The sequence below is a fragment of the Pygocentrus nattereri genome, chromosome 7, assembly GCF_015220715.1.
Source record: "Pygocentrus nattereri isolate fPygNat1 chromosome 7, fPygNat1.pri, whole genome shotgun sequence".
Taxonomy (NCBI): Eukaryota; Metazoa; Chordata; class Actinopteri; order Characiformes; family Serrasalmidae; genus Pygocentrus; species Pygocentrus nattereri.
This window is the reverse complement of record NC_051217.1, coordinates 32,066,199-32,079,656: the sequence shown is the minus strand read 5'-3', so window position 1 is coordinate 32,079,656 and position 13,458 is coordinate 32,066,199. Positions and strand designations below refer to the sequence as shown.

General features: G+C 43.0%; 1 protein-coding gene across 3 annotated transcripts in view; it reads left to right on the top strand.

Annotated features, from left to right (window-relative positions):
- Nucleotides 1–4,929: 4,929 nt before the first annotated feature.
- Nucleotides 4,930–13,458, top strand: part of gnao1a (guanine nucleotide binding protein (G protein), alpha activating activity polypeptide O, a) — a 97,657-nt gene continuing 89,128 nt past the window's right edge. Inside the window, exons 1-2 of one of the 3 annotated variants that reach the window (XM_017704211.2) lie at nucleotides 4,930–5,493; nucleotides 5,840–5,882. In XM_017704211.2, the coding sequence (XP_017559700.1) occupies nucleotides 5,376–5,493; nucleotides 5,840–5,882 (161 nt within the window). In that variant the 5' untranslated portion in view covers nucleotides 4,930–5,375. The remainder of the gene's footprint in view (nucleotides 5,494–5,839; nucleotides 5,883–13,458) is intronic. The other 2 variants (XM_037539816.1, XM_017704210.2) reach the window with 2 other exon arrangements.

Genomic DNA, 13,458 nt, shown 5'->3' with positions numbered 1-13,458 from the left:
AAATGTAAATAACATCACAATGCAGTGATGTGCAGATCATTCATACTCTGTATGTGATTGAAAATAGAACAAAGACAACATATCAAACATTGAACCTGAAAAATTAAAATGTTGGTGACAGCACCATATTTATCATTGTGTTGTATCACCTCTTCTTTTAGCATTGCCCTGTATGCATTTGGGAACTGAGGAGACCAATTGCTGTAGTTTTGAAAGTAAAATGTTTTCCTATTCTTGTTTGATCTAGGATGCTCAGTAGTTCGGTATCACCTTCGTCCGATTTTTTGCCTCATAATGTTTTCAGTGGGTGACAGGTCTAGACTGCAGACAGGCCAGTTTAGCACCTGGACTGTTTCACAGAGCCATGCTGTTGTAATATGTGCAGAATGTGGTTGGTCTTAATGAAAATAGCAAGGCCTCCCATGAAAAAGACGTCAACTGGATGGCAGCACATGTTGCTCCAAAACCTCTATATATAATTCAGCATTATTAGTGTCTTCACAGGTGTGCACATTACCCTTGCTATGTGCACTTATGACTAACCCCCAGAGTATCAGGGATGCTGGCTTTTGAACTGAGCACTGTTACCAAGCCGGAGTATCCATGATTTTGGTTCGTCTGACCACAGGACATTTTTCACTTCACCTCAGTCCATCTGAAATGCGCTCAGGCCCAGAAAAGGCAGCAGCATTTCTGGATCCTATGCTTTCTTCTCTGCTTGAGAACTTGCATTTATGGATGCAGTGATTAACTGTGTTCATAGACAGTGGTTTTCATAAGTGTTCCTGAGCCCATGCAGTGATTTCCACTACAGAACTGTGTCTGGTTTTAATGCATTGCTGCCTGAGGGGCCAAAGACCATGGCCAGCCAATATTGATTTTTGGCATTGTCCCTTGCATACAGAGATTTCTCCAGATTCTCTGAATCTTTTAATTACATTATGTACATTTACATTTTGCACACCATCACAACTTTTTTGAAACAGGTTTGTGGAAGAAATGCAAAATCATCACTTCAATTATAATATTTCTCAGGTAAACCAAATTCAGTTTTAACAGGGCAGTTTATTCAGTTTTGCAAATAAGGATTGGCCTACTACTGGTTACCAAATGAATGGCTGTTCTATTATCTTGGACCACGTTAAAGATGGTCCAGCTTCTGCGGCAAGGAACATGAGGGGAATCAAGACTGCGTCCATTTTCTCAGACAGAAAAAGAACCTAGTCTTTCTGAGTGCACCTTCAACCAGACCTAAATCAAATAACACCTCTCCCATGAGCCCCAAGGTGCGATAGCACCATCAGCCAAGCTGCACCGTTCTGGTTTTAACAAGGCTCTCCTCTGCTGGATCTCTCGTGTTCATGCACGTCTATGCTTGCATGTTTCCCTTCGACTCTTGCATCATATCAGATGCCTGTCTTGTGCAAGTTTCACTGAGGAAAGCCTGCTGCTGAGCTTCCTGGCCTGTTCGACTCACAGAAGCTTCCTTTTCACTGGCTCCCAGCTTCCAGTACATGCTTATCTGTACATCAACAAGTAGACACATCCTCAACTTGTGGTTACGTAACATACTCTCTTAAAAAAATAAGGATTTGGCAGCTTCTAAGTGGTTTGGAGCCATTTAAACTTTATGTTATGGTCTTTAAAAAGGTCCACCTGCACATCTCCTTTACAAAACTCCACAAAGAATCATTCATTGAAAGGTTCTTCAGAGAATGAAGTGGTTCATCTTTGGCATTGCTACAAAGAACCCTTTTTCACCATATTTATTTATCTAACTTTATTTATGGAATCTAAAAAATGAATAGGAATGAAACAAAGCGAATGCACTGGGTCATAGAAGAACACTAATTGGACCACCCATAAATTTGATCTGTTTACCTGTTACCTTTACCTGGCAAGCATGACCTCTTCTGACCTTTTGAACTCATATCCAATCCATTTGGTGACCTGATTGGACAATCTGGTGGTTTCTATTTCACCACCGTTGTTACTAGCCAATGTGGGCCAATAGAGTTATTTAAACAGTAGCCTCCAACACGGTTCCCTAAAGGCTGGTGTAATTTCACAATGTTAACTTGCTTGTGCTCTTAGTTATCCTTCACTAAAAGAGTTGTTTTCTGTAAGGACTTTCACAGTAATAAAATAGACACCATAAATTAGAATCACAGAGTCATTGACTAATATTAATTATCATATTTTTTCATCATTGTTTTTAAAGCCAATTTTTAAGAGTTACTGCCCTGTCATATTTGTAAAAAGGCTGGGAAAAGCAGAATAAAGAAACTGGTAGATAGTGTTAAGATATGTAGGCCCACTCTGGGAACTTTTTCTTCCCTTGAAACCTTTCTGCAATAATGAGTTAATGAAACTCACCTGTGGTTATGAAGCACTCGGTTACATGGTACGTTTCCACATGAGCCACAGTGAAATTTCAGTTTCGTCTTGCATGAGTGAGACCTGATATCAGGTCTTTAGATATTTTCACAGCTTTTCTATGAGCCACATTGACACTTCTCTAAAACTCTTCTCCACATAGCCAGACTCACTTCAGTCTAAAAATGAATACATGCTCCGGGCTGTTGTCTCCCTATTTAGCTGCACTTCAGATGGGTATGTAGCCTATAAGATGTGAGAAATATTCAGATATTCATGGGAGTGGCTGTGTGTGTGTGTGTATGTGTGTGTGTGTGTGCGCATGCATTGTGTTTGTATAAGTGCTACACACAAACAGTTTAGATACACACTGATGGGCATTATCTGTCAGAGCACAAGCTCAGGCTGACTGCTTTGTAATGGCGTGTGGGTGGAGATCCACTGCTAAATTCAATCACCTCTCTCTCTCTATCTCTGGACTTTCGCCATGTTACATGGATAGATTTTAGGCTGACTACAACCCTACGGCCTTAGCTGCGCAATTTTGTCCAAGCCATAAATCTTGAGCAAGCACGTCACTCACCACTTCAACCTATCAAAATAACAATAATACATCTGGCTGTGTCATGTTATTCAGAAATGGCATTTCCGACGTTTGTTGAAAGCTGACTGACTTTGTTTCTGAGATGCCAGTAGCACTGATGAAAGACTCAGCCAAGAGAACACAAATAGAGGAAAACAGAATGACTCAGCAGGTTATTTTACTGTCAGTTTTATAGCAATGATCAAATTTAACTTAACTGAATTAAACTTGAAGGGCCCATATCATGGAAAATCTTTTGATGTCGTATATTAACGTTAATTATGTTTTGAAACACTATTGATTCCCTAGTCCATAAAGTCCATATGTGGAAGCTAAGTTGCAAAAGCAGCCAATTTTGAAGTCACTTTTGTGACGTCATAAAAAGTTGCCCCTTCACACTTTAGTTATAATGAGTGTTTCAGCCTGGACTGCTTTTTGTACAGTGCATGACACAGGGCAGCCAATCAAAACAGAGCTCATTTAAATATAGTTTCAAAGGCCGTCTGTTTAATTATAAGGGACAAAGAGAGGTTAAGAAATGGCCAAGTACAAATGAAATATGTACAGTTTTTGGTACATAACTTTTGGTACTTAACTAAAGGCTTCAATTTCCCTTTTTGATATGAAATGCTTTATTCTAGAAAAACTTACTGAGTCAGAATTGATAACAGTGGTGGTGATAGGAACCAGACATCTGAAGGGTTTCACACCTCTAAAGCTCCCTGACAGAAATGCATTATATAAAATGGTTACAAATATGCTGCCGAGGCCTGAAATGTAGTTTTATGATAGTTTAAGTCAAAAGCTTTGGCTTAAATCCATTTACAGTGGAGAGGTACACGCAGGGTGTTGTAAGGCAAAATAGTCCCCCAAAAATATTTTTTCAGATTAGCCACTATTTTAGCACTGTAAACATTACATTTTAAAACTTAGAAGACGTGTAGATTAACTGGTCGTTTTGGATTGTAAATAAAATGGCTATTTCTGCATTGAAGACATTGTGACCTCCTGGTTCCTATCACCACCACTGTAACGATATCAGTAGCTTTCCCTGCAATTAACCATTTAACACCAAACCACTCTCAATGACTCTTTATAGCCACACCATTACACAGAAAATTATACAGAAGATATTAAACATTTTTGGAAATCCCTTTTAAGCTATTAGCAGCTGTTTAAAGTCGCTGCGCTGCAGGTCGTCAAGTCTCTTCTTGCCCTGCCTTTCACTCATTATCTGCAGACTGCGTGACTGGGTCATGTGAAAAATTCATCGCAGCTTCGCTTTTCAGCTGTTTCATTTTCACCATCGCTGAGCTTGCTCGATTCCTATAAGCAGGCTGGCGTTAAAACATTGTACATTCACGAGAGCAGAGGTGGTGATTTCAAGATTGCCAGCTGGTGAATTTGACGCTGATTTGATTTCTGCTGTTTCAGGCTCTCTGTTGGTGTTGCAGGTTATCAGCACCAGGCTGGTGGCCACACCTTGCTGTGATCCTTCCAGCCATTCTCTGTTCACCCAGTCGGCCACGCTTCGGTGACCGGCTTTGCTAACAAACACAACGTTGTTAAGTCACATCTACAGACTCATATAGGCTTCATTAAGGCGGACGGGATGAAAATGAATTGAACCGTGCAGCCATTTCAGCCATTCGCTTTGTATAACAAAGCCGGCTGTAGGTTATTTAACGGTGCACGAACCACGATGCTCGCTCTCGCTCTTCTGTCTTGACGTCAGCGAAAGTGGGGGATATTTTTTTCTCCACCTGTGTTCCGCAAACGTGCTTTCGGATTGGCTAGGTCGGTCCTTCTTCCTGCGTCTGGATTGGCTGGGCGTTCTTACAAGCTATGGGGCACCGCTCGCGCTGAACGCCTGTCCAATCCCAGAGCGACGAGGGCGGGACTTTTCCGGAATACAGGTGGGAAAAGAATAAAAAAAAACACAAAAAAGTAACGTGCTCGGCGCGCGCGCTCCCGCTCTCTCTCTCTCTCCTCGCTGACCCTCCATTGTGAGCAGAGCTAAACGATGCTAGCAGCCGTCGCCGTCTTCGCCTCCACCGCCACTGCCGCCGCCCAGTAGAAACAGAGAGAGAGACAGACCCCCTCCCTCCCCTTCACCGCCTCCCTCTGCCCGAGGAACCAGCGCCGCGACCGAGAGAGACGGAGGCACGAGCCCGTTTACCGCTCCTTATCTGCCAGACGGTCGTTCTGCGGGATTTTCTGGTTCTTTTAATGCTCTAGCTAGTCGTTGTCAGGGAGCGAGAGCGAGAGAGAGAGAGAGAGAGAGAGAGAACGAGGGAGAGAGAGAGCGAGCTAGGACAAGGATAGGAAAGAAATCCTGAGGTAAAATAAACCACGGAGTGCTTGCTTTTTTCTCGCCCCTCGGAGCTGAAAGAAAGAGCCTGTGGTCCGTCTAGTCATGGGATGTACACTGAGCGCCGAGGAGAGAGCGGCTCTGGACAGGAGCAAAGCCATCGAGAAAAACCTGAAAGAGGACGGAATCACTGCGGCGAAGGATGTGAAATTACTCCTGCTAGGTAAGCTGAACGACACCGCTCCGCTCGGGGGCGGCGAGGCTGATTCTGGCTTCTCATTCGCCCGATTCTTATTTCAATTTTTCCGTTCCACCTTAAACGGTGCAGCGGCTACGGGGGGCAGCAGCATGTAACTGCTGCACCGTTTAAGGTGGACAGGCTAAATTGGAATAAAGCTGATTTCAGCTTCGCGCGGGGTTGATGGGAGTGGACCTGCACTCCTGTCAGAGATTAATAATGTCACCTCGGTGCGCCTACATATCTCTGCACGTCATCCCTGTTAGCTTACACTGTAACCGCAGCAGAACCGTTAGTCTGATATTCCCCTGGTGTCTCTTGTGTCTTGCAGGAGCCGGGGAGTCTGGTAAAAGCACCATCGTCAAACAGATGAAGTAAGTGCCATGGTGTAAATGAGATTTCTCGGTTAATGTGTACATGTGTACTCTGATCTTAGCCACACGCACACACACACACACGCACACACACACACCCACACCATTTATTGCTTGATGGGGAATGAACGCTAAGGTCCGCCATATTATCGAGAAGTCCCCTCGCCTCTTTCTCTCTCTCTCTTCCTACGAGGAGCAGTAACGTTATCGCGGTCCGGTTTTGGGGCGTCTGCTCGGCTCGGTTTGGAGTGGAGACGCCTGTGTGGTCGTGCTGTTCGCTGACATGGTGCTGAAGCCGAGCTGCTCTCACGGTGTAGCCTACATCACAAACGGGCCGGGCTCAGTGCCTCCTCACACCGCCACCCTCACACCGCTTTAATAAAAGCCTTAATGCCTGTTCCTCCACATTTCTCACACCGATGTTATGTATTTATGGCACTTGGGCTTCGTGTTTGTGGAGAACAGAGTATAACGCCATGGCTAGGCTGCGCCTCGTCCAGGCGTTTAGCACGAATGCTACTGTAAGGCTGAGATTTACATAGATATACAGCGTCTTTGCGTTTATTGTGGTGAAAATATACGTATTTGTGTCTGTAGCCTGTATGTATTACGCCTGGTAATATATAATGAACATTTTTAGTCTTCTTGTGTGCCTTTAGCTCGCTCTGTTATTTAGATGTCCATAATGGTGAATGGCTGTTAGACATAATGCTGCAGGCTATTCGCATCCATATTCAAGGTGATACAGGCCTTCTTGTGGTGGTGGGCTATGATTGAGCATAGAGAAATGGGGGTGGGGAGGTTGGTGGTGGCAGTGAAGGGGGGGGGGCGGGGTATGGGGGGCGATAGAAATGGTAACACCCTAACTTGTTCACTCGGCCATTTTTATTTTCACGCAGCCGTTACACCCAAACCGAACAGCAAGCCTGCGCGTACAGTGGACTGGCCCACCCGTTAGACCGAGAAGCCGCTTTGCTCGTGCTCTCCCTCACGGCCTGCTCAGGCTGCGCTGCTGCATTTCTGTGGCGTTTCCCACCCGAGTCCGCCCTCCACATTCAAAAACTGCTGCGCTGTACCGCATCGAGTCGGATGATAAAATAACACCGTGGTTGTTTTTTGGTTGTTTCTATGTTTCTGATTAGTACTGTGTAGGAAAATACAGAGAGAAAAAGCATCGCCTCTAACGCTCTGCTCTCGAGTGTTCAGATGAACCTGCCATTTTCCACTCGGGTCTACAGCTCCGTGTGGAGTGAAACAGGCGTTTTCGAGCCGCGCTTTTACGTAGCTGGGTTTTCACCATCCCTGTGCCTGTGTGAGGTTTTCGAGCGGTTCGGCTCTGTTCTGTGGTGGTGCTGCGCTGCCTTATGCTGCTTTAGTGACTGAGTATTTCAGGCGCTGTCGGTGGTGGACAGCGCCCAGCAAAGCCCAGTGCTCGGCTCTTTTCGGCTACTGTCGGCACTTTACGGAACTGGTCGGAGAACAGCACGGGTGGATTTTTAGCATCTCTCTCTCTCTCTCTCTCTCTCTCTCTCTCTCTTCCTCTTCCTCTTCCTCCCCCCCCCCCCCCTCTCTCTCTCTCTCTCTCTCTCTCTCTCTCTCTCTCTCTCTCTCTCTCTCTCTCTCTCTCTCTCTCTTCCTCTCTCTCTCTTTCTCTTTCTTTCTTTTACTCTCTCTCTTCCTCTCTCTCTCTCTCTCTCTCTCTCTGTCTCTCTCTCTCTCTCTTCCTCTCTCTCTCCCTCCCTCCCTTCCCCCTCTCTCTGTCTCTCTCTCATTTAATTGTAGCTTTTGGCAAATGCAGGAACCAGCCATCTTCCAAGCAGGTGGCAAGCAGATCCAGACTTTCATGGCGAAATAATAAAATTCACAGTTTCACTGATTTGTTCACCAATTACAGTAGGATATGTGACATTTTTGTAAGTGGCCAGAGCGATCAAATCTTGATGTGATAAGAGACAATGACTGTGGTAGCGATAAGAGTTTTGGAAAGCAAGGCTGCCACCTCACAGCTACCTAATTTCCTGTTTGGGTGTCTTATGGCTGTGAAGGTGTGCCTGTTTCTTTCTGAAAAGGACAGGGCAACATGGACAGTGGTGGAGTGTGTGTGTGTGTGTGTGTGCTTATCATAATTTAGAACATATGTGGACAAAAACAGCGTGGCGACAGGTTTTGAGACCTGGCTGTACAAAGATCACTGTTGATGGGTGGTAATCATCTATTTTCAACCTCAGTTTTTAGGACTGCTAGAAGGGCACTACCTAAAAGAGCAGAGCTGTAAAATTGTAGATCCTAAAACAGAGATGTTGTGAAATCATGCGATGCCAGTACCACCACAGAGCTGGATTTGGGCTCTGTGTTAGCTTGCGTTTGCTAAGCAGTGAATGTTGCTATGTTGTTGAATTGGTGGGGCTGTTCAGAGATACAGGAAGGTGACTGCATTCAGGAAGGCTCAGTGTTTTAAGAATTATCGACTCTGCATACAGTTAACCTGAGAAATGCTCATAGCCTAGTAAATGCTCATAGAAGACTAGGTATCTGTGAATCACAATCAAAGCTCCTAGTCTAAAAGATAGTGTCTGTTTTCTGTGAGTGATTTGTGTGCATCTCTGCTGACGAACTTTCAAATGCAAGTGTTTAAATTAGCCTTGAATTTTTCACAATATTTTTATTTTTGTGTGAGACTTGTAAACAGATAAAAAAAACCCCAGCAAGACAACAATACACCACCTAAAATAGGCTATGTAATACTGTGAGTACCATGATTATTTTAACAATGCAGTTATTTAAAGAAGTTCATGCAGGGATTAAGCACTGGACGCTTACTTTTACAGGCTTTTTATAACTGATCCAACTCTGAGTTATGAAGCATGGAGTTGTTCAGTGCTTTAGATGTGCTAATAGGGGTGGGCAGTATGTCAGAATTTATTGCAGGAAAAATTACATTACGATGCATCATAGTGTGCTTTTCTGAGCATAACAGATATCGTCAGCAGTTAAAGAACACTAACCAAGTGTATATTTCATTGCAAATAGAGGATATTTAGTCCTTTTTAATTAGATTTGGAACAGGGTGTGAAACCCAACATTCATGTCGAATGAATGTTGGTTTGGCTTATCAAAGCCAATAACTTAATGTGTTAAACATTAAAAACTGCTGCATGTAAAGTATTGATGTACTTGTGTAAATGTTTTGAAGAATTATGATATTTGACACATTACCGTACAATGTTATTTTGCAGATCCGTAAAAGTAAGAATTGCATAAATTTCCCACCCCCTATGGGGATGTTTGTGTGGTGCATGTGTGAGATGAAGTGAGTGCTGTTGGTAAACCCTGTGAATATAGTTGGTGTGAGCCTACAGGAAGCGGTAAGAACGTATGCTTCATTAGCTCATTTTAGGACAAGTGTGTAAGTCTGAACTGTTAACACATAACTCGCTCGCTTGCTCGCTCTCTCTCTCTCTGCCATTTATTTCTTACCTAATGCTCACATTTTTTTCCTTCCCTCACTCTGTGCTTCAGAGAATTGCATCCCGCTCTTATTCCTGGGGGAGTGGGCTGGGGGTGTATGTGTGCATGTGCATGAGGGATGGAGAGAAATGGCTGTGTGTAAGGTTAGAGAGAGTAAGGTGGGGGCACAAGAGTTCTGTGGACCCTTGAGAACTCGCTTGTTTACCGTGAATAGCAGGGATTTTGCCACGCCAGCTGGGTATGATCCCAAAACACTGTTCACAGAAACTCAGAGGAAAAGTATATTCTTTTCATCTTTACCAGTGCTGCCATGTGAGAACCATATGTCTGATCAAATAGTCAGATTCCAGATTAGATCGCTGCCTCATAAAGAGTTTAAGCCAATATAGGCTTATTTCTGCTCTCTGATCTGTGTGCCTTGCCTGTGAACTGTAATCCAGGCCTGCTAGATATTTTATCCTTTAAAAGCTGACCCCTGGTGCCCTTCTGTAACAGTGGGCCAGGATTTAAAGTGTTTATTTTCATAAAGTGGCTTCTACAATATGTCCATGTTTTAAATGCACGGTCTGCTCTGCATCATGCTAATTGAAACAGCTCAGGCTATGAGGGAAGGGCCCAGCTGTTCAGCTAGCATTCATCTGCAGGCCACTAGATATCTACTCTCTCAGCTGGCATTATGGATAACATGCCATCTTTGTACTGCATAGCAAAATGTACGGATATTGATGTCCGTGTTCTGTTGTGATTGATGAGGTGTGATAGGAGCAGAACCATTTCAGCTACTGAGGAATGGACTTTTCATGTTCAACTAATTATGTAGCCATGGAAATACATGCACTTGTGAGCTCAAGTATGAATGCTTTGAGGTTGCTTGGCATGTGAACGTTGAATTATCTTGCTGTGTATGCTTCTGCTGGTATGTAGTAATATCTCACTATAGGGAGAAGAAAAAAATATAATAATAAAAAATTGTTATGTAACCTGACAAGCTTAAGCTGAGTAAACAAAGCTCGCTTATACCTCCTCTTCTGTGGCAAAGGTGGGGTACAGTGCCCACCCCCAGCTTTATGTCTATTTGAAACTTATTTCTTGACAGATGCTACAGGTTGTAATATAGCTCAGCAGTGTGCAAACATTCAGCACATCTGACTAGCCAAGATGACCAGAGCAACACATTGATCATGTTTTACTTTCTTATACTGTTAAAAAGTAGTTCTTGAAGAGTTTTTTAGTAAAAGGTAATGGTTGTAACCAGCACCTGAAACCAGCACGTGAAGTCTTTCGCTAGAAACGTCCACAAAATGAAATATTTTTAGTTGTATTAATCTAAGTGTAGTTTGTACATGCTTGTGCAACATCAGAAAAACGTGCTTGCACTAAATGCATGGTGCTCCTGACAGCTTTTGGCCGGGGCCTTACACGTATTTGAACTTTTTTCGGAGGTCAGTGGTGTAAAGATCCTGAGTAGATGAGATCTGCGGACGGTTCTACTCGATGGCTGGTCTCATTTAACTCATCGTTTACCATCATCTCTCTTCTTCTGGGAAATGAGAGATTCTGTAAAAGTGTATGTGTGTGTTAACGTATGTGTGTGAGGGCTGTTTTTTTTTTTGTGCAGATGGCCAGAGTTGTGCGTTTGTGTGTGTGTGTATTTTCCCGTTTCTGTTTCTCCTTTATGAGGAAATGTGTTTCTCAGAAGGCACGTCAATAACCACAACAGCGGAGAGGGTGAAAGTAGCACAGAGTCAGGCAGTGGGGCCTCAGTGTAGTAAGTGCACTTACACTGGGGGATGACAAGGCCACAAATGCACTCAATTGTCTATTTTGTTTGTCTGTGTGAGTATGAAAGGAGGCTCTGAGTCACTGTGTAGAAACAGGGAAGGAAGGGGACAGTGATGCAACCTGCAGTGTGGTGAAATACTGGACTGCCGTCCGTGTGCGTTTGTCAACGAATGCTGCTCTTTGGTGCCCTCACTCTCTCTCTTACACTGTCTCTCACTCTGCAACCCTCCTCCCCTGTTCTCCTAAATGAGGGGGTTTCATGTGCGCCCCAGTTGACGTGATTGGATTTGATTAAGCTGATGGAGAACAAACGGCTCTCATGTGTTTGGTTCCCAGACCCTTTCTGTAATATCCTCAAACTGACCTTATCCTTCATGACAGTCATAGTGAGTCTCTTTCTCTCTCCCTCTGGAGTATGGGTTATCAAGGGGACACGCGCTGTAGATGGAACTTTCTAGAACTTGTCCTGCCCTTGTTCATGTGTTTGTTTGTTCATTATGTCTGGGGCACAGGAGTTCCTGATTCTTTCAAATGATTACAAAGAACGATGTGTGTCAGAGTTGCTGCATTTTGCATCCTCTTTGCATCAGGGACAGTTTTACCTGCCCATGCAAAATGCACCTCCATGGTACTTCTTCGACAGTGAAGATCAGATCCATAAAACTAGATTCGTCAATAGAGAAGGACTATATGATGTATTGATCATTCTCCTGATAAATATGGCACATTGTGCTTTTCTGAGTATGTTGTGTATATTGTCAGTACTTAAAGAACACGAACCAACTACATGTTTCATAGAGCTGGGCAATATATCAGTATTCAGTTATCACACTTCTGAACTCAATGGTTGATTACAAAGAGACGATAATTAGTCCTGTTTAACTGGATTTAGCGCAGCACCATGTGTGAAACGTTAAATACAAATCTTTTTGTGCAAAGTTTTTAATCCTGTTTTGTACGTGTTGCACTACTTTGCCCAATTTATCAGGTATCTGAAAAAAATCAACATTGTGACATATCGTGTATTGCGAAAACTACCTGGAAGTATTATGATATGTTTTTGCCATATCACCCTGCTCTAGTTGTCACTGTAGACTATGTTGTTAAATAAGCAATTGACCAATTATTTTATGAGTAATTAGAGTTTTTAAACAAGGCCAAATAATATTTCTTTTTCAGGACAGTAAGAAACCTTACAAAGCCTTTTAAAGATTCCACAATGTTTTACTGGAACACAGCCGTCTCGAGCAGAGATGCCGAAAGTGTGGCCTGCGGGATAAAGTTGGCCTGTGAGGAGGTTTGATTTGACCTGCCTGAAATTCAGCTCAACCCCACTCACTCATTTTGTGAAATAGCAAATATATTCTTGCACTTTGTATTGATACTACATTTCCTTTTGAATATTTTTTTGTATTTTTGAAGTATTTTAATAGCAAAACATGGTGTACTGTTGAAAATATATTTTTAGAAAACTACCTACATTCTTTATTTTTATACTGTTTTGTCTGTTTGGCCCTTGTCATCATAAACATCACACGTTGGCCCCTCAAAATAGAACGTTTGGCCACCCCAGTCTAGAGCTTTTACAAGACCTTATGCGGAAATAAAGGGTCTAAAAGGCAATTTAAATGTGACTGTCTCTCTGGTGCTGTTTCTTACTGTAAGAGAGATCAGTAGAAGAATTTAAGGGAATGGCTCACTGAAAAATCTCTGCAAAAATTGTATACCAAACCTGTCTTAGCCAGTCAAGTGCATTTGGAGGCTAAATTGTGTAAATTAGATTTTTTCCCCCAAACCTTTGCTTCAAAATGTGCATTGTCATGAGAATTGACACCTAATCAATTATAGTCAAGTTAAAAAAAGGTTAATTGTAATCTGTTTTTTTTTCTTCAGTTAGATGGTTGAGTTTAACATGCTTCCAGTGGAAATTGCCTGCATGCTCTGTTAGAGGCTGTTTAAAGAAAGTGTTAACCATTAGCTTTTCCATCATGATGATAAATTACTGGTCTACTGTTTTCTTTCTGCACATTGACTTGTGAAGCACATAAGCTATGTCCTGATGTTTAGTTTGTGATGCAGGCAGTGTGACTGTATCCTCATCTTTCCTTTAGATACTGACTGCTTAGTAATCCCATACACACTTGCTCAGGGAGAGGTTGAGTTAAGCTGGGAAAATGAACCTTTCTGCTTTTGCCTGCATCTCTTTCTCTCCTCTCTGTCTCGCACGAAACTAAGTCCAAAATGTGAAGCATCATCCATCATCATGCTGTGGCTCAGAAGCCCAGACAGGCAAAGCCACTGAAGAGGATTAAGAGACACTCTGCTT